The following is a 22,260-nucleotide window of genomic DNA, read 5'->3' as shown; positions in this document are numbered from 1 at the left end:
ACGCGCGCGGGCAGATCAGTGGGTATCAGACTGCCTATTCAGGCGCGGTCCCCGGGCATGGGTGTCCGCCATGCGATGATCGTTCGCGGTGACCGCCCGAGGTCAGTCAATCTGCGCTCACTTTGGCCTGCCTATCGTGGATAGCTCGAAACCTTTGGAGAGCACCATGGAGTCGAGGATGGTTTTGCCATGACTTGTCCATCTGTTTTCTTAGTCTTTGACTCTCTCAAAGGGTCTGTGGTTTGCTTGCCTCGGATGCCTGATAATTAACCACCGACCCTCAAGCTCAGCTTCCGAAGCGTATTCTCGCCATCTCGCAGACGTTCAACATCACTCGGAACAGGGGCCCAACAGTTCCGAGGATGCTTTGGGACACAACTCACGTCCAGATCCGATCTGCTGCAGGTGGTGGGCCGCCGCTCTGGGCGGATCCGGTCGGGGGTCCCGATAATTGAAGGTTGCATTGCGGTCCCTGTCACGGACAAGGAAGTGGAGAGGATAGACCAGTTTGGAAGACCGCCCATCGGCTCATCTAATCAAGTCATTCGATGAAAAAAAAGAAGAAGAGAAGGAGAAAAATATTCCAAGGCCAGCAACAGATTCCCCACCCACTCACTCACTCACTCACTCCTTCACTGCATGGTAAAAGCAGAAAAAGGGGGGGAAGAGAGCGTCTGTTCAACATACACCATCTCTCTGCTTAGATGAGCGAGGGTAGATGTGACTCGGAAGTACTTTGCTGGCGTTACTTTACTCCAATCTAACTTGCCGAGCCTTTTGTTCTCAATCAATCCAAGACCCTGCACTCCATCATCACCTTGAACCTTTTCTGATTAATCGCGTTGGCGCGCATCAGTTTGGGCGGCTACCGTTGACAACCAACTCGGCTTTCCCCCCCTGCGAGAGAAGAGACCAGTAAACTCTCTGTTGTCTCGCGGCATATTACCGGGTTGTTTTTTAATTTCTAACTCTCGAACCTCGCATGGTGTACAGCGCACAATGGCGACGTTAAACAACGGTCCCCCGGGACAGGAGAAGGACGGCATCGCGCAGGAGGCCACGGCGGACGCCTCCGTTGTCGCCAACGACAGCCCCCCGACGTCCACATCACAGACATCACCAACTACCGAGAAGGCATCGATCCCTGCCGGGCCGCCGGACGGTGGTCTGCAAGCATGGCTCCACATCATTGGCTCGTTCTTCCTTTACTTCAATACGTGGGGTGAGTAAACGAGTGACGCTTCGGTCCGGCGCATTATGCATCATGTCGCGATGGAAGCCCATCATGAAGCACTCATATTTTATTTTTTGCCAGGTCGCACGATAGCGGCCACAAAGTTCTGCAGCATCTGACTCGCAACTGTTCTATACGCAGGCTTGATATCCAGCTTCGGCGCCTTCCAGGCCTTCTACCAGTCCGACATCCTTAGCGGCAGCACCCCCTTCCAGATCTCGGCCATCGGCTCCCTGCAGAACTTCCTCATGGTGTTCCTGGGCTTCATCATAGGGCCCATCTACGACCTCGGCTACTCGCGCTACCTCCTCGTCGTCGGGTCCGTCCTCGTGCTCGCGGGGCTCATCCTGCAGGCCTTCTGCCGCACCCTGTGGCAGTTCCTCCTCTGCCAGGGCGTCGTCATCGGCATCGGGACGGGCTGCCTGTCCACCCTGGGCGTGGCGCTGCCGTCGCAGTGGTTCTCGACGAGGCTGGCGCTGGCCAACGGCATCGCGGCCAACGGGAGCGGTGTTGGCGGGTAAGCAATGAACACTAGGAACGATTCGTGAAAGAAGAAGATGAAGAAGAAGAAGAAGAAGAACAAGGACTGAACCATACTAACAAACATGTTCTCACAAGCCTCGTTCTGCCCGCCCTGTTCCGCGCCATGCAGCCCAAGATCGGATTCCGCTGGACCGTCCTTGTCTTCGCCCTCATCTCGCTCGTCACGCTCGGCGTCGCCAACCTCGTCATCAAGACCTCCAAGCTCAAGATCCCGCTGAAGCGCCGCCCGCTCGTCGACCGCTCCGTCTTCCGCGACGTGCCCTTCCTCTGCTTCCTCGCCGCCTGCTGCCTGCTCTTCCTCGGCATGTACACGCCCTACGTCTACGTCCAGAGCTACGCGCTCGACAGGGGCATGGCGAGCGAGGACGTCGCGCTCTACCTCCTCTCCATCCTCAACGGCGCCTCCATCGTCGGCCGCATCGTGCCCAACTTCTTCGCGCCCCGCGTCGGCATCATGAACATGATCGCCGCCGCCGTCTTCGTCATGTCCGTCGCCGCCTTCTCCTTCGCCGCCACCAACAGTCAGGCGTCGCTGATCGCCGTCACCGTCGTCTACGGCTTCTTCAGCGGAACCTTCTTCGCGCTGCAGCCCACGACCTTCGTCAAGCTGACGGCCGACAAGAGCTACATGGGCACGCGCTTCGGCATGGCCTTCACCGTCATGTCCGTGGCCCTGCTATTCGGCTCGCCCATCGCCGGCGCGCTGTCCAGGTCTCACGGCTACCTGAGCGGGTGGATCTGGTCGGGGTGCTGTCTGGCGGCGAGCGGCGCGACCATCTACGTTGCGCGCGGCTTCTCGGGCGGTTGGAAGCCGAACAAGATTGTTTGAGTTGTGATAGACCCAGCCGGCCATCGATGTCTCGAGTCTGTAAATACGTAGCACGTGGTTTCTTGTCAAAAATTTTGATATCTAGCCACCGCCATATTACCAGCTGAGCCTGGTAGGTCTACTCGCAGTGAGATAAAGAGTCTACGATTATCCATATCGGGGCGAGAAGACGCAACAGACTGATTCAGTTGGATGTCACCAAACTGAGAGCGTCAGTGATAACCCTCCCCCCAAGACGTCATGGCGATCCCTGACGAAGCCGGCATTGCGGCATACAGCCGGCAAGCTGCGTGCTATCCATCCAGCTCTCGGCGCCTCGGACATCGATATGCTTTCGGGCCGCGGCCGCAACCCATGTCTGGCCTCAACCCATGCCCCGGCCTCCATCAGCGGCAAGGTCCGCTCCAATGTGAACTCCTGTCACGACTCACCAACCACTTTTGCCGCCAGGAACAGCCGACGGCTTCATTCTTTCATTCCGACGAGTTTCGGTGGAGAAATCAGGAAACAAAAAGGGGGCCACACTCTTCCTCTTCCGCTAAAAGGTGGATGCGCCAGTGTGGGAGCCGCCGTTGCCGCTGACTCGCCATTGCGACCTGACAGGGAACCAGCAAGGAAACCCGCAAAGAAACCCGCAAGGGACCCGGGTCGAGGACGGATCGAACAATGAACAAGGTAGCTCGCTATGAGGGGAGGGTCTCTTATGACAGATTGTCTTGGCCCTACCTCTCGATGAGCCAAGTTCGTGCAGATCTGCATCGAGCCGTGCTCCTCGTTCGGGAAGCTTGACTTCAAAGCGCCCGCCTTGGATTGCACTACGTGGGACAACGGTGGCATGTCAGACATTGCAATAACCCCTTGAGAGTTCATGGCGGGGATGGGGGAGGTGGTCTTGCATCTTGCCCAGTCTCCGGTATAAGTAGTCGGCCGAGGGGGCAACGCATTCACACATGCATGATTTTTTGATGGTTGCACTGTCAGTTTCCCTTCCATAGAACACCATAAATCAGGTTGAAAATGACCATCAAGACTGTTGCCGTTGTCGGTGTAAGAAACACCCCCCCCCCCTTCCCCATCACCCCAACCTCTGCCTCATGCCGTGAAGAAACCCGAAGTGCTCACGACCGCTTACAGGCTTCCGGCCTCGTCGGCCTCCGTGTCGTCAAGGCCCTTCAGGAAAAGGGCTTCGACGTCACGGCCGTTTCCCGCGAGTCCTCGACCGCCACGTTCCCTCCGGGCGTCGCCGTCCGTAGGGCCAACCTGTCGTCCGTCGAGTCGCTCACCGCCGCCTTCGCCGGCCAGGACGCCGTCGTCTCCGCCATCTCAACCGTCGCCGTCATCGTCCCCGGCGCGCAAGACCCACTCATCGATGCCGCCGCCGCCGCCGGCGTCAAGCGTTTCGTCCCGTCCGAGTACGGCCTCAACACTCGCAACCTGGAGGGCGAGATCCTCGGCGACTGGCTCAAGGCCAAGACAGCCGCGGTCGATTACCTGATCAAGAAGGCCGAGGCGAACCCTGGCTTCACGTGGACCGGTGTTGGGACAAGTCTTTTCTTCGACTGGGTGAGCAGTGGACCAAGTCTTTAGAGCTAGCTGGTTGTTGTTCGTATTTGCTGATTTGCTGACAACGGATTGACAGAGCATCACGAGGGGCATCTATGGCATCTCCCTCGAGAACAAGAGCATCACCATCTTCGACTCCGGGGACCAAAAGGTCTCCACGACGTCGCTCTCCTTTCTCGCAGAGGGCATCGCCGCCGTGCTGCGGCACCCCGGCGAGACGGCCAACAAGTACATCAACATCGTCGAGTTCGAGGTCACGCAGAACCAGCTCCACAAGCTGTTCGAGGAGGAGACGGGGACTACCTTCGCGGTCGAGCACAAGACCGCCGACGAGGCCGAGAGAGAGGGCAAGGAGAAGCTGGCGGCCGGCGGGAGGTTTCCCTTTGAGGAGTTCCTCCAGAAGTACTGGTTTGGCGACGGCCCGGGCCACGCCATCAAGGAGGAGGACAAGGCGAACAAGGTGCTCGAGCTGCCGCAGAGCGATCTGCGCGAGGTCGTGAGGCGGTATATTGCGGAGCACACCGCTTGAGGGGGGTTGTCGAGCGCGAGGAATAGTTCAAATGATTTTGTTTAATGAGAGGGTCAGCATGTTTACTTTTAAGAAGTTTGAGGCGAATAGTAAGAAGTTATTGTCAACTCATTTAAACTTGCATAGGAGTTAAGTTAGGACCTGCCCAGATCTTACTTGTTTTGACAAAATGTGAAGATAACTATTGAACACTTAGGTACAGCTATCTAATAAGCTAGCCTATCAAGCTTCTACACCAACTACTTAACACTGTTAACCGTGTTCATAACGATCAGCCTTCCAAGGACTCACTTTACTTTGCCTGATCAGTCGCAGTAGTGGCCTTCCCGCTGACCGCATAGTAGACGCTTATGTATGCACCTGTCGCTGGCGAGTACGAGTACGACAGATTGCTGTGCAGCACCGACAACGGCGAGTCGAGATCGGCACCAGGAAACGTCCGGCGCAGGTTGGGCAAGTAATTCTAATAGATCGTCAGTATTTCTCAACCACGGAACAGGTCCGAGTTGAGTTGACGTCTGGTTTAGCTTTTTCGAGGGTGGGAACGTCACGCACTTCAGCAACGTCATGCCAGCCTAGCTTCTGGAACGCAGATATCAGGTTTTTGGCCACATGACCATCGCTCGGCGAGTATTGCCACATCGGAACGTATCTAAAGGGGGAGGTTACATAGTCAGTGATTAGGCAGACAGGCAGGGAGCTGACCATCTTGGTTGGGAGGAGGCAGGCCAAGGTATTAGGCCGGCCTATGGAGCAGTTACGCACATCTTGACTTCAGGGATTTGGCGGCCGGGCACTATCTCGAAGCTGAACATGATGCTTCCCAGGAACGAGGTCGGATGTCGCATAGGCTTGTCGTAGTCTTCGCCAGGACTGGACTGCTCGTTCCGCAACACATCCCAGAGCGAGTGCAAGATTTCAAGCCCCCTCAGGCGATCAGGGTCGGTTGCCTTCAGGCGTGTAAGTAAGCATGCGGTCAGAGATTCTGTTTTGGCTAGAACATAGTAGCATAATCAACTCACTTGTCCACCGAACGTGGAGACGTGACGGATCAAGTCCCAGCTGTTGCGCGTCGAAACGTGTGCATAGATTTTGATCCGAGCCTTGGACGGGTCGATGCAATCCATGCCAATCATGTCAAGGATCAACCTCTCGGGGCAGGTATCCCAGTACCTGTCGAGAAAGTCGACGGCAGGGACCAGCTTATCGCCGTGCGGCTTCAAGTTCCGTATGGCGTCGAATCCTGCATCTCGCGCATCGCGGTGACGACCGGTGGCGAGATTCTTGGCCATGGGGAACATGTACGCCTTCATCTTACGGGTAGCGCCGCTGAGGTCGAGGGCCATGTTGAAAGTGAGGGCGTGGTCAAGAGGGGGAGGAAGCTCCGTTTGCGCACGCTTGAGAGCCAACGCGACCTCGGCTTCATTGTTTGGGAACAGGCCTTCGATGAACTGGTCAGCCCAATGCAAGTCGACATCCTTGATCTCTTCCTTGATCTGCGAGAGCATCTCTCGCACATGGTTTTGTCCAAAGTTCTCGGCGGGTATGCCTTGCCGCTCTCTCGTGGCACTTAAAGGTCTGGACCAGTGTCAGAGGAGGTTTGAAGATACATGTACTGTGAAAAAGGTATTGAGGCTAATAATACTCATATTGATAGCGTACGATGGGTTTGGCCAACGACGTGAAGTTGATGCTTGCTTCAACGGGTGAGGTCACATCAATCGGGTTGACAGCACGAGTGCCATCTGACAGTGGTGGTGGCCCTAGCCAAGGTGTGACGTGTCGCTGGAAGAACGACAATTGCCGTTCTTTTTCTTCCTTTTTGGAACCAAGTTATCTTCCGGTTTCTTGAAGTGGTGCAGGGGAGCATGGCAACATACAGGTGAGTAAGTCCCTGCGTGGTCCAACAAACCGGCTATAGCAGGCTTGCATACCACCCACCATAATTCCTGACCGTTGCGTCTGCTTTTAACGCGGCTGTCTGTGTTTTCCATGATGATGTCAGGTACAGGTAAATGGTTCGAGATGTGAGTCTGCAGTAACAACGTAGAGTAATTCCGATTTTGACTGTCTTACAGCAAAACTCATGTAGCATAAGCCGACTCTTGAGGGAAGGCGTTTCTAATGCTTATACCGCCACCTATCATCGGTTGTGAGCGCATCTGGATCTGTCTTGTTCTACACCCTCGGTACTATGGACTTTGACCGCTGCTGTGGACTTGAGTCATTCAGCTGGATGGAATGGGGCTGCCTGTCCCGCGTGAGAACCGTGGCAACTCCCAGACCGTTGCAATGCGGGATGCTAGTTTCACTCTTGCTTATAATATGCTTCTTGTCTGCATGGTTACACCGATACCACGGGGGGTGCGAGTGCGCAACTTTAAATCTGTGCCCCTTCCCCTCTCCGGAATCCCAGTAACCTTCGGTCTATCTCGAATCGAGCCCACTTCATCTCGTTGACGTTTAATTGCATGTTCAACATACCGGGGAACACCCCCTCGAACACTATACAATGTGAATGTCTCGCTTGACAGGAACGCTCACGGTGAGTTTCTCAACTCACAATACCTTACGAGAAATCTTAGGGTATTCTTTTGTTTTGCCAAATACAACGAAGTGCGAGAATGCTGCCAACTGTACAGATCACAGGATTGGCCTCATGGCCCGCCTTTGGGCTCTTGGGCTTGGTACGTTGTTTCGCTTCCGGTGTACTGACAAGAGATTCTGACTCCCACTTCAGCTTTTGGCCCTTTATGTTGCATTCAAGTGCGTCTACTTGATGTTCTTCCATCCATTAGCGAAATACCCCGGGCCGCGAGCAGCGGCCATCTCTGATGTGTGTCATCTCCCTCCTTAGCCTTAGGTGCCTTTCATAGCCGCTTACTCAGGGTTGCAGCTATGGTTCACTGCTTCCATATCCAGCGGCCGACACCCATTCAGAATGATAGAGCTTCATCGCAAGTACGGTCAGTGCCACATTTCTTCTCGGTTTGGGCCTCCGACTAACTCACTCAAAGGTGATGTTGTTCGCATTGGGCCGACTTGGCTTTCCTTCAACACGCCGGAAGCGTATATGGACGTGTACGGAAGGCCAACCCAGGGCAAAAAGGCATTTCTCAAGTTCGCGCAGTACGAGCGACCCGGAGATATCTCCACTACGCGAGACCCCGAGTTGCATGCGGTCCAGAAAAAAGCCTTGTCGAAGGGGTTTAGTGCCACAGCACTGCGTGACCAAGAGGTTGTTTTGCAGCAGTATCTTCATACGTTGATTCAGCAGATACGCGATCTCGGAAAAAACGGAGAAGCTGCTGTCAATGTTGGGGAGGCTCTGAATTGGTTTACATTGGACATTATCGGTAAGAACGCTTCCCCATTGGACTTATTGCTCCTTGCTAACCATTGAGTCTTGCGCGGTAACAAGGCGATCTTGCATTTGGCGAGTCTTTTGACTCGCTTTCCAAAGCATCTAACCACTCGCAAGCACTCATCACGGACGCTTTGCGCTACAGTGGCGTCGAGTATCTCCGGCGTCAACGGCCATACCTCGGATCCCTGATTGCTCGGCTCCTGTTTCCGCGATCTTTGGAACAGAAACACCTCGAGTACCAGGCGATAGCCGGTGCAAAGGCCGAAAAGCGCATTCAACGAGCAGACCTTGACCGACAGGACTTCTTCAGCCATCTTATACGGGATCGTCGTATTTCTAAGAATGAGTTGATGGCCACAGCCTGGACTTTGATCATGGCTGGCTCTGAGACCACGGCCACCGCTCTCACTGCTACTATATTTTACCTGCTTCGCAACCCTGATAGTTTGCAGAAACTGGCCGAAGAAGTTCGCACGAGTTTCAACTCTGCGGAACAGATTAAAGGTACGTTCGTTAACACGAGGTTTCACAAATGCAATAGAGTGATGTCTTTGAGGCTAAATAATGACAGGGGACTCCGTTACTGGACTTCCATACCTCAACGGCGTTATAGAGGAAGGTCTACGGCTCTTTCCACCTTTGGCCATTGGCCTGCCTCGGGAGTCGCCGGGCGCTTTGGTCGATGGTCGGTACATCCCCGAGGGTATCTGCGTGTCTGTAGAGAACCTATCGCTGTCCTACGACACGCGCTACTGGAATGATCCAGAGTCGTTCAAGCCCGAAAGGTGGCTGGGGGACGGCCTTGAAGGCGACTGCAGGCTGGCTCACCACCCTTTCTCCGAGGGCACACGGTCATGCATTGGGAAGAACTTGGCCTACCTTGAGATGCGTGTCTTGCTCGCTAGTCTCGTTTATCATTTTGACTGGCATCTGGTTTCTGAGATCGAGGACTGGAATAAGAGCAGCATGTGCTATGCACTATGGACGATGCCTGAGCTGCTGGTCAAGTTCCGTCCCCGAGTCGATGCGTAGGTGTGATGACATCTCGTTATCTGGGAATATCAACTGTCAGGACTAAAAGTTGCGTGTTACAACACGTGTGGCTAAATTAGATAGGATGAGAATTAACTGTCTTCATCTACACTCATCCCACTGGCTATCAGAAGCGATAGAAGCGGTCATGGTCTACAGGTTTTGCATGCTGTTAGTGACGAGATGGTTCCAACTCAGATGGATATTTCAGCGGCTTCAAGGTGACCTTGATCTACTTTTTACATTACAGAGAATGCGTAGTGGTTCTACATGTTATACTTGAGCTGGGCCATATGGGCTCTTTCAGTGTACGCAGCGACAATCTTCGACACGCGATGATGACAGTTTGGAGACAGTTTGGTATCTTCCTTTTCATCTTTTCCCCATTTCATTTCCTAGCACTTTAGCTGCAGAAATTATCCGTTTGGATGTGAAGCACAAAGTCAACAAGTTAAATAGAGGTACAGACTGCGAGTTATTCTATTGGGTGTTAAACCTGGAGTTAAGGGTTCAGTCCGCAAACACTTCCTTTGATCGTTCATTAGTGTCCCGGGATAGGCACTGGGCCTTTGGGCGCCTTACTCCCGGGAAGCCAACCTTGGTGAGCCGTTCTGACTCCATATTCGACGGGATAATCAATCTTGGAGTGCATCACACCCCAGTTGTACCAAAAGAGATGGTCTCCTTCGTCTTCAGGGCCGACGTAGACGTTTTCCGGCCGAAGAATCCGACCCTGGATGTTCGTGAGGAAGTCTCGCACCTCCTTGATATCATCAATGACTCTGGGTTTCTCGTCGGGTCCGCTACGGATGAAGAGCCGGCGCACAATATTCGGCTGCACCTGGAAATGTTTCCCGCCGGTAACTTCGTTCACCCATACCATTGGAAGCTGTTGATTGCCCCCCAGTGGTTAGTCCTGTTTATCGAAGATATAGCTCGAAATTGGTTGCGGAGAAGAGGCAATACTCACAATTTGCTGATGTTTAGGATCTCTGGGCATAGACTCCATAACTTCCTCCGGCACCTCTCTGCCTTCGCAAGCAACGTTGAGCCCGTTGGGATTCCCACGGCAGCCCAGAATCCACTCGTACGGGTAGTACATGTACTCGCACCAGCTGTGGTCGGCCATCCTCTTCTCGTCTTCGCTGAGCACGTCGTACATCTGAGCTGTGCTAATGAAGGCAGTGCGTCCAGGCTTGATCTTCATGGTCATGCCAGAGCCATCAGCCCATTCGACAGTTTGCTCCCCTTGGGGCACTCGAATGCTGCGAAAGGAGCTGAACTTGGGGGGGTTGATGTTATATTGCGGGCCGTCCATGTGCCAGGACTGGAAGCGCGCAACACCTTTCTTGAAATCCTCCAGGGGCAGAGGCTTGGAATAGTAGGCATCCGCAAACGCTTCGTTGATTTCAACGTTTTTCAGCCCATAGTGATCCTTGCCCTGGTATCCTTTGCCCATGAGGTAGAGACGCCCAGCATTGGGGATCGCATTGTAGCCTAGCTTGGCCTATAATTGAGCCGTCAGTAGGTTCAAAGCCAAAAGTTTGTGATAGAAAGAATGCCCACCAGAATTCCTTTGCCCTCTGGGTTGTAGAACTTGGCCCACTCCTCGTCCGTGAATTCAGGCGCCCCAGGATCAAGCTTTTGCAAGAGCTCCCAGTTCTTGCTCGGGAGCTCATTCTGCTGGTTTTTGACGACGACAACAAAGTACTTCTGGATTGTCTCACGTAAATTCTCGACATCGGCGTCTAGTTGATCATGAGAATCTGACATTCTATTGGCAGCAGAAAACTTCAACTTGCCCGTCATGTTATTGATGTCAAGCCCGTGGATCTCTGCGCCGAACTACCAGATCATGTCACTATGTCATCTCAAAAAAATATAAGACCGGAGCTAGCTTACTTTCAAACCATTCTTAAAAGGCTGAACACTGAAGCCTGGCATTGATCCCATTGTGAGACAGACGTAACGAAGACAATGTTTAGAGTGTCAATTTGATGCGGTCCAGGGGCCAAATTTCAGAAATAGGTGCAGATTGTCAGCCAACTAAGGATGATTCAGGTTCAGGCAGCCACAGCCAGACGGGATGCTCTTAAGCCTTTTTGTCACTGGCCCGAGCCGAAGCGTACAGAGGCACAAGGGCTAGGCCCTGACGATGGAACATTCACAGACAATACTAAAGATGTGTCGGCATAATACTTTGGTGCCCATGCAATAGACCGAACAGTTGCCCATGCCCAGTAGAGGCGTGTCGGTGAGCCGGACTTTCTTGAACTGCGAGAGTCTTTTGCATCTGGAAGATCCTAGTAATGGTCCGGTTAAAGTTTGGAATACTCAGCATCACTTACGGTTCCTCAAGGGGCAGTGAGGCATCGTCAGATGCAGGGGGAAGGAGGTTTACCTAGCTATGGATAATACGGATAAGTGCATTTAGGATTAGTACGGATACATTGTTAGGCCTCGTCGAAAAATACTTCTTGGCACGCAGGGATGGGTTCTTGGACAGGGAGGGGTGTATGCATACGACGTGCGGGTGGAGGGCGTTGATCGTCTATTGCGCCGGCCATTGCCGACCCCAAACTTTGGGTCGACAGCCGGACGAACTGCTACAAGTACCGCCCGAACTTGACGACAGATATCATCGGGCGACTGCATTGACAGGGTTACCCAGACGATTATTACTATGTAGGAACACCCCGAACAAGGTCTTTATCGAGAGGTGGAGTTGACTGAGCACGACTTCGTAGGAAGTTTATTCTAAACCAGGACGCATCTTTCGGAAATCTTAACTGGTTGCCAAGACTCCCTTACAATCCAGTCCGGCCGATTTACACACCGAAAGCAACATTCGGTCTGAACTTTCTGTTCTTCGGCAATATAACCACTGAAGACCCAGCTGCCGTACGAGAGGCCTGGGCGTGATTGGTGCCAATTTGAATGGAGAACTAAGAGGGACCGGGAAGTAGACTTTGAGTAACTTGGGCTAAGCTTTGCGTCTGACCTTGTTCCTGTTGTACCTTGTATTTGCTGTTTGGATCAACCTTTTCTGCAAGGCAGGGAATTGATTGCTAGCCTTTGCCAGCGTCTGCCAGCGTTTGCTAGCCTACATCGCTATCCTGCTAGCATCCTAGCCTCGATGTAACAATCCCTGGCCTAGCTATCTGTGACTGCTGGGGAAAACAGCAAAAATAGCCTTTGGAATAGCACTTTGCCTCTTTTGGTGCGGTTATTGAGCTAGTTCAAAAAGATATAATCATCGATTTTGACTTTGAATCTCAGTTAAGTAAATTAGGACTAGCGTGTCGGGACTGTATTTCCGTCAGCCCGTTATCGGTTTGGTGTGGCACCGAATCGATCACAGCCTATGCTTTGGAGGTACACCTCCATGCCGCATGTCAACTGAAACTCAATGTCTGCCTCCTGATATCACCTTACTGTATGTACTGGGAAATGGTTCTTCTTTGGGTAGGTAATTCGTTGCCTGTAGATGCCAACCTAACATTGAGAGGACGACCATTTGGTGACATTGACTTCGCGTGGAGAAAGGGGGATTACAGTTCAATTTTCAGGGGCTTCACTGTTGACCGACTGACTTCCATGAGAACAAATTCACTTTCAATTTCTAAAATGCTACGAATGACAAGTCTACCTTGAAAGCCTTGTTTCCGACTGGTTCCGCTCGAGAGCATCGGCTCAAACAAGCCGGTCTTTAGATGCGCAGAAGTTCCAGCAAGACCTTCATCTCAGGATTTGAGCTTCCAAAAGACAATTCGAGCTTTTTCAGAGCAGCCGAGGCTTGAGCGTGCAGTCTAATCAGGACCACGCGAGTGTACGCCAAGCCTCCAGACTTTTCAAGAATTTCGAGAATGCATTCCTTCTGCTCCCTGGTGAATGTCCCTCTTTTCTTCCCAGTAGAGAGCAAGCTGATGAGCTGTATGTTGTCAGGTTGCGTCTGCAGAGTGTATATCAAAGGGACAGAGTATTTTCCCTCGTCGAGGTCTTCGCAAAAGCCTTTTTGCTTGGTGTACTGTTGTGCATCTCGAGATCAGCCAAATTCAAACCTGAAAATCAATTTGGATTATGGCGATACTTACGTCCGCAGAAGCCAAGTTCTGATAGTCGTCGCGCACTTGGAAATAGCGTCCAAGTAGGGTTGTGAATTTGTCGAGAGCTGCAGAAGTCTTCGTGGAGATGCATTTATGATTGTCTAGCATAAGCCTCGTGACGATAGAAAACAGCTGGCCGGTTTCTAACCATGTTAGCTGCCTTTTTATTCCTGTATCGAGAAATTGATGCTTACTGTTATCAACCATACGGTAGTACTCATTCATTGTCGGGCACCGACTGTTGTAGGTCCAGAAAAGATCCATAGCCTGGCCCTGGAACAGAGCCATGATTTTCTCTGATTTGCAAGCTGTTAGAGACTTTTGAGGCAGGAAAGGCAAATTAACAAACTAACCTGTCATTTCGTGGACGCAGGATTGGCTTCTAAATTCCGCCACCTGGTTGATGGCTTTGACGATAGTGTAAGTGGATGCATTGATCGCCTGCGCTGGTCCAAAAATGGTGTGCGCTGCGACTTTACCCCGTCGCAAAGGCGAGTCGTCTTGAAAATCGTCCATGCTATAGCACAACTCAGCATGACAAGACTAACCACGTGTCGAAAGACTTTACTTACATGAGCGACGCATTATGGAGGAGGCGTGTCACTACTAGGATCTTCTCCAAAGTGTCATGAGGGACTCGCAGCCAATTGTTGAGTGCGTCAATGAAGCGATCCCGCACTCCCTTTGAGGGAAGTGAGGCAATGTATTTGTAGGGTGCTTCCAGAATTTCTTTCTAAAATCCTTCCGTCAGCCTTTGTGGATGGACACACCCTCAACACGAAGGCGCCACTTACCTCGTAAGCCAATTGAGGCCCGACTTTGACCTGATATTCGTCGTAATCCATCTCTAGTGGCGTAGAGAAAGAGCTTTGCGAAGAAATCCTCTTCAAGATGACTTTATCCTCCAAGTCTGCCCCATACTTGCTGTGAGTTTCCGAGAAGACTGGTGAGCTCGAAGAAACCGACTCGGCTTCTGGCGAAGAACACGAGGTCTCCAGCTCCGGTACACCTTCATGCATCCATCGGAGCTGGCGGTCGTTGAAAGAAACCTGGGGGTTGTATCTCGGACAGGTGAGACTCCATACAACATTTCCAGAAATGCTGTATTTCATCGCCTCAATGTACTTCCGAAGGTCTTCGGAGAGTGACACATCATCCCTGCACTCTTTGACGATCTGCAAGTACTTCGCCACGTTTTCTTTGATAAGCCGGCGGCAGATCTGCTCAGCACCTTCGAGGTCGGTCTTGTGCTCGTGCATCAAGACCCAGATGGCGTTGATGACGTGGTCCTTGCCTTGCTTCTCTGCAGCGTCTCTTTCCTTTGGCCATGACCAGAGATCGTTCTGGAGACCGACGGCAATCCACGCGGGCGCCATAAGCTTTCGGCAAAGGTCCATTTCGTGGTCGGGAATGCGGAGACTCAGGCCAAAGGTCACAACGCCGTACCAAAACCTATGCGCGCAGTTATTAGTTTCAATGATATAGCAAATGAATATGGCGTCTTACATCTCCCCGACGTCCATGATGCGATAAGGAAGGTATTCATCAAGCGTTTGAAACCGAGTCTCGTGCTTTCGGCTCGAGCCCACTTCCACAAAGCGTGCCCAGGCTTTCATTGTGGTTTTGGCGCACTCAGGGTCGATGGCTAGCATCTCAAGAAACAACTGCGACTGGATCCTTTTCTTTCCCGCCTGTGCTGCTCCTGAGGCCGAAGAATCAATGGAGCCGGTATGGGCGGCCTCGAGGAACGCATTCATCATCTCATTGTTCTCAACCTCGCCCTGTCCGCAAAATGTTGAATTTAAATTTGGTCAAAGGGAGACTGAGAAGTGTAGAACTTACCCTTTCAAAATCAACCTGGTCCGTAACATCTTTTCTCTTGATTAGCTGTGCGTCGGAACAGGTAGGAGCATCACACTAACCGTCATGTAGGAAAGCGAACTCATTGGCATACGATATGACCTCAAGCCTGTCGGGGAGACACTCGGGTACAGTCAAAGACATGAAACTGTACTTTGGCCCAAGAGTACCGCGGTATTCGCGACATGGTTCGACGTATTTGTTCCAGTCTTGATGGGCACGAATTGCACCACGGTCCTCCAGATCAGTGAACGAGCTTATGCGGACCTCGATGCCGTCACAAAGACCTTCAGTCTCATAAGTGACAGGGTCAACCACCGTCGAGTAAGAGAACATTGTGGACTTGAAAAATATGAATTAAAAAACCACGCAGGGTGACAGTTTGCTTGAAAATAGATGGATTGCAGTGTAAATGGTACAGTCAGAGATTGGTTCGACATGAAGAGCGGTCACGGCATTTTATGGTATCTATATTTTTGACAACTATCAAGGTCATCTACTTGGCACAGCCCGCAGGTCGGTCCAGTCTGTAAGAATTAATTGTGTATCAGTCATCTCTAGTGAGCATTTCGAAAAACAATCAAGAACCTCCCATGTCTAGTGTCAGTCTCTTTCCTCGAGTCTCGGAGTTTCGGCCTTCCATTGAGCCGCATCATGGGCTACATCGCCAGCCGTCCGACGCTGTCTCCTTCCTAAACCAGTAATCGCACCGAAATCCCCCGTATGACTTGATTCATGTCGGTGACCATCCGTATCTCACTGGGTAATTCAGGGCTAACCACGATGCTCACGCGCCAAGTGCAGCATACCCATTTTTCCTTTGCGCTCCAGGTGTCCCATGATGCTGCCAGTGGCTGACAAATACGTTTAGGATGTTAAAATATCCTGTCCAAGTACAATTTATACCTGTAACAGGTAGAAATTGGACTATTGAAAAGCTTCAGTAATCGAAGATGGATGTTGACTTACGCGTGTACCTCTTGGCAGACAGTGAGATCACGGGGTTGACGTGAGAATGCTTAGACATATCGCCACTTGATAGATTAATGAAGAGGAAGGCAAGCGGCAAAGAATCTACACCGACCAAGTATTCGTGGGGCAGACCGGATACATTGTCCGAGTTGCCAGGATGCTAAAGTACCGCTTTCCAGATTGCTTCTCTTCGGTTCAAATTCTGCCGGTTCCGGCAGAATACGTACCAGAAAGCGCCCCCTAGCCTTTCCGACACTCTTCAGATTTCTAAGTCTGGTCATCAAGATATCCCACAGGTTTCTAGGATGCCGCAAGGCAAAGACGAATACGCTATCTCCAACATTGAACCGCACACCCCCCACCCCACCCTGGTGTAACTTACATGACATATCAACTCGCCGATCCATGAACAAGCTAGATCTTATCCTGATCAGACAAGAGTGTACGTATTTGGCGTGTCAGAAATCATCCGTGACATGCTTGCATACGAACTGGGAGGGCTGGGTCTCAGATCACTGGTATTAGTCAGGGTATGAAAGCGATGAACACTGGTGTGAGAGAAGACCTGCGATTCTTCTTCACTTGATCGAGCTCTCGAGCTATTGTCGATCCTACTGCGCTCTTCCAAACCGTCAATAATTTACAGCAATATGGCCTCATACCAGATCAATAGTAGCGACTACTTGGCTCTCCGGTTCTATATTGGCGTCGTGTTTCTGTTTTGTGTGGGCGTAAGAAGCACACAATTCCCATAGGTCGTGGTACAAGCTTGCTAATCTTTTGATTTTAGATATTTGGAAGTTTTATCGTCAAAGTGTTGTACAATGTCTTTTTGCATCCCCTGAGAAAGTTCCCCGGCCCTCTCTTGGCGAGATCCTCTCGTCTGTATTATTCTTATCATCGCAGCACCGGGAACCTCGAATTGATCACCAAAGAGCTGCACGAAAAATACGGCGATGTTGTTCGACTTGCCCCCGACGAATGTGAGTCGTTTTCAGGATTTTCGAGTCACTATCCATTGACCATCAGGTAGTAAGTTTCATCAACGGCACATCGTGGGATGACATCTACGGATTAAAGTCCAAGAAGCGTCCTGGGGCGCGCTTAGACAAAGAGCCGTTCTTCTACATGGGAGCCATCGCTCCGAACGGAGAGAAAAACCTAGGGGCCTCTTCGAACGCAGACCATTCCCGTATCCGTGGAGTTTTGTCGCATGCTTTCTCGGAAAAGGCTTTATATGCCCAGGAGACCGTGCTAATGCATCATATCCATCATTTGGTGCGAAGAATCCGCCAGCTTCGTGGAACACCCACTGATGCTGTGCGCTGGCTTCACCATTGCACGTACGACATCATCTCGGACCTTGCCCTCGGCGTCAGCTCGGGTGCACTTGATTGCGACGACTGGAGCCCACAAGCCCATCTGATATTTGAAGGTATCAAAGAGGGCATTGCGGTCGTAGAGATGCTGCGCTTCATGCCGTACAGGTTTCAAATGATGCGTCTGCTAATGTGGGCATTTGGGCGCTCACGACGTCTGGCGTTTGAAGCTGCCGTCGACAAGGCACGGATGCGCATGGCGACTGGGAACTACGAAAGGCCTGATTTCATGTCGTATATCTTGGAGGCCAACGACACTGCAAAGGCACTGACGCCGGCCGAGATCACCGCGAACGTGGCCCTCCTCCTCGATGTCGGATCAGAGACGACGGCGTCACTTCTTGCCGGTTGTCTATTCTACCTGTCCAAGAACCCAGACCTCTTGCGGAGGCTCACAACGACTATTCGGGAAGAAGTCGCCTCATCAAACGAGATGGATAGCAAAAAGCTAGGCAGGCTGCCGTTTCTCCAAGCTGTGCTCAACGAGTCCCTTCGGGTATACCCGCCCGTCGCAGGGGCTACGCCTCGTGTCACACCACCTTCTGGGTGTATGGGTGAGCTTCAAGCCATTCGACTGAACACGACTCAGAGCTGAAATTTATCTAGTCAATGGGCATTTCGTTCCTGGAAACACAATTGTTGCTATCAACCAGTATGCTACAAACACGGCCAAAGTAAACTTCAAAGACGCTCTTGAATTTGCACCTCAGCGATGGTTAGACGAAGAAAGGTTCCAAGACGACAACCCGACTGCATTTCAACCTTTTTCTCATGGTGCAAGGAACTGTCTAGGTCGAAAGTGAGTCCGTCCCCCCCATGTGTCGAAAACACTGACCAACAGTTTCGTTCCCAGCCTGGCTTGGGCTGAGATGCGGCTTATCTTGGCACACTTGCTATGGAACTTTGATTTGGAATTACATCCATCTTCTCAGCAGTGGAACCAGCAGAAAACTTGGTTTATTTGGGACAAGCCAGACTTGATGATGGTCTTCAATGAGCGCGCGGGCAAATGAAGTACTCCTCCTCGTCTTTCCGGCACCCTTAGCGTAAACACAGAATCTTACGAGAATGGGATAGCTTCTGATAGATTTCGAATCACAGCATTGGAAATTGGCCTTACAAGAAAGGGAACGGACAAGGATATGTTGGTATGGCTTGTCTTTCATTCTGACTCGGGGCAATAGATAGCGAATGGCATTTTAACAGTACCACAATTCCGGGACACCGCCTCATCAGTTATGTTGAAAGTTCGTGTTAATTTAGAAGTTGAAGAACACGGTGTCAGTTCATAGAAACTGCCTAGTAGCCGAGTCAATTTTCATCGTAGGATGTGTCTTGATGTTTCCATCTTGGCGAGGATAACGGAGCACATGCAACGGGGCTGTGGTCTCAAAATGATTGGAAATCCAGTAATTTGCACGGGTTTCCGCCTTTTTCCACCAGAATAGCTACATTGGTCTCAGAATAAAGTTGAGCTTCGAGAGGAATGAATCGCGCGGCCCCCTGGTGTCCGATATCCCGCAGCCTCCCATTCCGCCGGCTCATTCTTGCTGGAAATACCGGACTTAGACTGAGGGGTGAATGTACAATGGCATCCGGCCGAATTTATATACCCTTGCTCATGTACTTTCCATCCACCCCCCCTACTAATTTAGGTTTGGCCAACATTTGACGTACTTCTGGTCTATTAGCAAGAGAAAAGGATGGAAGGTGTACTGTAATTCCACAAGTCTAAGGTTGTAGAGGTGGTTAATGCGTTAGGGGGCACAGAACCTACCTCTTTAACCCTGTACTAGTTATTCCAAAAGTCACCTCCACTGACCTCCCCATTTCATACATCTAACTTTCTATATGACCACGCCTTGCATCTGAGAGGCTGAATCGCAGACGTGAACAGTTTGTTCCCGTGGGTCGGGGCTCGATTTCCGCCCTGTCCACGAGTCAGATGAGGCAGGTTTCAGTCTTGTACTTTGGACAAATACAGAAAGTTCAATGGGCGAATATACACGAAGTCTATGTAGTTATCGAGGATTGTCGACAACTTCAACTTATCGAATCGACCAAACCCCGTTCAGCCAAAAAGGAAAAAAAAGAATTCATCACTTGTTAGTTTTGTGCCTCAAACCAGATTACCCTGGAGGAAGAACAAACGATGGCATTCATGCAAGATAACCTGATCACCTTTTCAGAACACTTCTCAGGCCCGGCTCTGTGGCTTTCTTTACTTTTGGGGCTTTGGGCTGTCTACGTTCTTGCTGTAACCGTCTATCGCCTATACTTCCATCCCCTGGCCCGGTTTCCCGGGCCCAAAATTGCCGCTGCTACACATCTCTATGAGATAGCCTGGGACTACCTGGGCAAAGGGGCTTACCTCTATGAGATAGAAAGGTTGCACAGAAAATATGGTAAAATTTCCATTCCACTGCTTTGAAGAAGCTTGCATGTTAATTAATGCATTGGTGACAGGTCCTATCATTCGAGTGAACCCGGAAGAAATTTCCATCAACGACCCGACGTACTACAACACTCTGTATGTGGGCGGTGCCGTAAGACGAACCAATGCCTATGCCCAATTTGGGGATGGTATGGACTTCAATGGTGAGCTCTCATCAAGGATTCTCAAAGGCCCTTTCTGCAGCTAATTGAAACGGCTTAGGTTCCCACGGCATGACCGTCGATCATGACCATCACAGGCTTCGTCGGAAGCCTATGGAGCCTTTCTTCTCCAAGAACGGGGTTGCTCGTCTGGAGTCTCGGCTTCACGAGCTGACGGTCACCATGATACAGCGTCTCACGGAGTTGAAAGGCACTGGTAAAGTAGTCAGGCTTGACCACGTCTTCGCCGCCATGGCAGGCGATGTAGTCAATGTTGTCTGCATCGCGAATCCTACTATGTCGTTCCTGCGCCATCCAGACTTTAATCCCGACTGGTTCGTTCCTTCACGGGCTTTCCGGCTCATCTACACATTTTCTAACTGCAAGTATTAGGTACAACCTGTTCCATACGCTCATCAGGTCAATGCCGATATTCATGAATTTCCCTGCGCTCATCAAGTAAGAAAAGAACACCTACACCTTCACTGTCTAAATTCGAGGCTTATATGAGGATAGAATTGTGAGGCTTGTCCCCACCTCACTCTTGGAGCGTCTCGATCCCCGGAGCCAGATGTTCCGGGACTGGCGAATTGTATGGCAATCTTCATGCATCTTGAGGCTCGCGTCAACTAACACCTTGCACAGATGTCCGTGAACCACATAGTCGATGCAAAGCGACGAAAGGAGAAAGGTCTTGCTTTTGTGGACGAAAACGACAAGATGAAGTGCGAGACACTTTTCGATCACATCGTCAACAGCGATTTGCCAGAGTCTGAAAAGTCCGTAGAGCGTTTGGCGTCAGAGGCCCAGGTTGTCATGGGTGCGGGCACCGTAACAACGGCACGCACGATGGATTATCTCGCTGTGCACATCCTACTTAACGACCACATCCACAATCGGCTACGAGAAGAGCTTAAGGGTCCCATGAAGGATTTCCCTGAAGTTATTCCCTCTCTAGCGGAGCTCGAACGTCTTCCCTTTCTACAAGCTTGCATTAAGGAGGCTTTACGTCTAAGCCCTGGGTTGACCCATCGGCTACCTCGTGTATCGCCTGATGTCGACCTAGTCTATAAAGACTGGGTGATTCCTCGAGGTGTAAGTTTCCGATTAATACCCTTATGCGTTTCTTTACAGATGAACAAACTGACTCTATTCAAGACACCTGTTGGCATGTCAGCTTGGTACATGCATACTGATCCAACAGCCTACGATGATCCAATGGAGTACCGCCCGGAGCGGTGGTTAGGAAACGTAACACCCGAGATGATTCGAAACTATGTACCCTTCACCAAAGGTTCTCGCCGATGTCTTGGAGTGGAGTAAGTCAGAGTATTTCAGGGTAGTGGTTCTATTGCCTATAGCTGACTTGAACTCCTAGATTATCATACGCCGAAATCACCCTCGTGTTCGCAGCTTTGTTCTGTCCGCAAGGGCCAAAACTGAGCTTGTTCAAAACCAGCGCGGTAGATGCAGACCCAGCCTGTCATTTTCTTTTACCTTTGCCTCGTCTGGAAAGTAAGGGCATCCGCGTCAAGGTTGAGGGCTAAGTGGGAGTTTGGGGATGGGAGGTGTGTCAGCATGAAGGCTCATCTCGGGGCACATCGAATCTTAGTAACACATCGCGAGAATGGTTCTACTAGGCTCCTTTGACAATCTTTTTTATTCTCCTCGACGCAATTGCTAAGAACTGCTATCAATACAAAGACAAGATGAATTCTAAAGTGTACATTGCGTGTAATTGCTCAAACCTGCGTCGATAATCTTACTGCTGACGAAGGTTGGCCGGACCAGTCAGTCCCTAGACGAGTCGATGTAAGAATGTGTTTCGGCTTCTGTGGGTATGGCGCTTTTTTGATTATGCTTGTTTGCATTTCTGCATAAAATGAACCTGGGCAGGCAGGGGACTCACTAAACTCACAGTACGGCAGGCTCTTTCTGCTTCAGCCACCTCATCCTCCAAGGTTTACTTACAGCTTGACCCGGGTTGTTGCATGTCCCCGAACTCCACCAAGCCAGCTGTCGACTGCCTGCGGGAAATCCGCTGCTAGGATAAGGCGGAGGCGGCGGCCAACTTAAAGTTTCAGTGATTAGCATGGCTTAGTGGTAGTGATTGCAGGGATCTTCTGGCCGCGAGTCCACATCTACACTTGTGACTATTCAAAAGCAAATTGGTACGGGAAAATGGTCCGAAATTGAACGCACCGAGATATTGGATTCAACGGTCAAAGTCAAAAAGCAGAACTGCTGAGTT

General features: G+C 51.2%; 8 protein-coding genes across 8 annotated transcripts; 5 read left to right on the top strand and 3 right to left on the bottom strand.

Moving 5' to 3' along the window:
• Positions 1–600: 600 nt before the first annotated feature.
• Positions 601–3,314, top strand: CDEST_09552 (Putative major facilitator superfamily, MFS transporter superfamily). The gene is made up of 3 exons (XM_062925711.1): positions 601–1,222; positions 1,376–1,751; positions 1,853–3,314. Exons 1-3 carry the CDS (start codon positions 1,000–1,002, stop codon positions 2,604–2,606), a joined length of 1,353 nt encoding a protein of 450 aa, XP_062781762.1. The 5' UTR covers positions 601–999; the 3' UTR covers positions 2,607–3,314.
• Positions 3,315–3,584: 270 nt separating this feature from the next.
• Positions 3,585–4,790, top strand: CDEST_09551 (Putative NAD(P)-binding domain, NAD(P)-binding domain superfamily). The gene is made up of 3 exons (XM_062925710.1): positions 3,585–3,653; positions 3,741–4,169; positions 4,246–4,790. The coding sequence occupies exons 1-3, from the start codon at positions 3,624–3,626 to the stop codon at positions 4,696–4,698; spliced, it is 912 nt and encodes a 303-aa protein (XP_062781761.1). The 5' UTR covers positions 3,585–3,623; the 3' UTR covers positions 4,699–4,790.
• Position 4,791: 1 nt separating this feature from the next.
• On the bottom strand, positions 4,792–6,848 carry CDEST_09550 (uncharacterized protein). The gene is made up of 7 exons (XM_062925709.1): positions 6,579–6,848; positions 6,344–6,516; positions 5,721–6,276; positions 5,464–5,648; positions 5,254–5,350; positions 4,990–5,161; positions 4,792–4,940 (listed from the first exon to the last, which is right to left on the bottom strand). Exons 1-6 carry the CDS (start codon positions 6,690–6,692, stop codon positions 4,991–4,993), a joined length of 1,296 nt encoding a protein of 431 aa, XP_062781760.1. The 5' UTR covers positions 6,693–6,848; the 3' UTR covers positions 4,792–4,940; position 4,990.
• A 311-nt stretch (positions 6,849–7,159) lies between these two features.
• CDEST_09549 (Putative cytochrome P450) lies at positions 7,160–9,212 on the top strand. The gene is made up of 6 exons (XM_062925708.1): positions 7,160–7,385; positions 7,439–7,534; positions 7,595–7,664; positions 7,716–8,054; positions 8,120–8,569; positions 8,637–9,212. The coding sequence occupies exons 1-6, from the start codon at positions 7,323–7,325 to the stop codon at positions 9,095–9,097; spliced, it is 1,479 nt and encodes a 492-aa protein (XP_062781759.1). The 5' UTR covers positions 7,160–7,322; the 3' UTR covers positions 9,098–9,212.
• A 233-nt stretch (positions 9,213–9,445) lies between these two features.
• Positions 9,446–11,226, bottom strand: CDEST_09548 (Putative TauD/TfdA-like domain, taurine dioxygenase TauD-like superfamily). Its single transcript, XM_062925707.1, has 4 exons — positions 11,000–11,226; positions 10,664–10,942; positions 10,068–10,604; positions 9,446–9,986 (listed from the first exon to the last, which is right to left on the bottom strand). The coding sequence occupies exons 1-4, from the start codon at positions 11,048–11,050 to the stop codon at positions 9,639–9,641; spliced, it is 1,215 nt and encodes a 404-aa protein (XP_062781758.1). The 5' UTR covers positions 11,051–11,226; the 3' UTR covers positions 9,446–9,638.
• Positions 11,227–12,730: 1,504 nt separating this feature from the next.
• CDEST_09547 (Putative polyprenyl synthetase, isoprenoid synthase domain superfamily) lies at positions 12,731–15,482 on the bottom strand. The gene is made up of 9 exons (XM_062925706.1): positions 15,126–15,482; positions 15,046–15,074; positions 14,710–14,984; positions 13,998–14,655; positions 13,776–13,936; positions 13,557–13,720; positions 13,398–13,499; positions 13,192–13,346; positions 12,731–13,124 (listed from the first exon to the last, which is right to left on the bottom strand). The coding sequence occupies exons 1-9, from the start codon at positions 15,397–15,399 to the stop codon at positions 12,807–12,809; spliced, it is 2,136 nt and encodes a 711-aa protein (XP_062781757.1). The 5' UTR covers positions 15,400–15,482; the 3' UTR covers positions 12,731–12,806.
• A 1,016-nt stretch (positions 15,483–16,498) lies between these two features.
• CDEST_09546 (Putative cytochrome P450) lies at positions 16,499–18,588 on the top strand. The gene is made up of 5 exons (XM_062925705.1): positions 16,499–16,766; positions 16,826–17,018; positions 17,069–17,968; positions 18,021–18,213; positions 18,268–18,588. Exons 1-5 carry the CDS (start codon positions 16,686–16,688, stop codon positions 18,425–18,427), a joined length of 1,527 nt encoding a protein of 508 aa, XP_062781756.1. The 5' UTR covers positions 16,499–16,685; the 3' UTR covers positions 18,428–18,588.
• Positions 18,589–19,455: 867 nt separating this feature from the next.
• Positions 19,456–21,729, top strand: CDEST_09545 (Putative cytochrome P450). The gene is made up of 8 exons (XM_062925704.1): positions 19,456–19,819; positions 19,881–20,012; positions 20,071–20,344; positions 20,403–20,468; positions 20,526–20,601; positions 20,655–21,104; positions 21,168–21,328; positions 21,388–21,729. The coding sequence occupies exons 1-8, from the start codon at positions 19,567–19,569 to the stop codon at positions 21,554–21,556; spliced, it is 1,581 nt and encodes a 526-aa protein (XP_062781755.1). The 5' UTR covers positions 19,456–19,566; the 3' UTR covers positions 21,557–21,729.
• Positions 21,730–22,260: the final 531 nt, after the last annotated feature.

This window comes from Colletotrichum destructivum, chromosome 6 (assembly GCF_034447905.1).
Source record: "Colletotrichum destructivum chromosome 6, complete sequence".
Lineage (NCBI taxonomy): Eukaryota > Fungi > Ascomycota > Sordariomycetes > Glomerellales > Glomerellaceae > Colletotrichum > Colletotrichum destructivum.
Note: the sequence above shows the minus strand (reverse complement) of the source record. Positions and strands in the feature narration are given on the sequence as shown.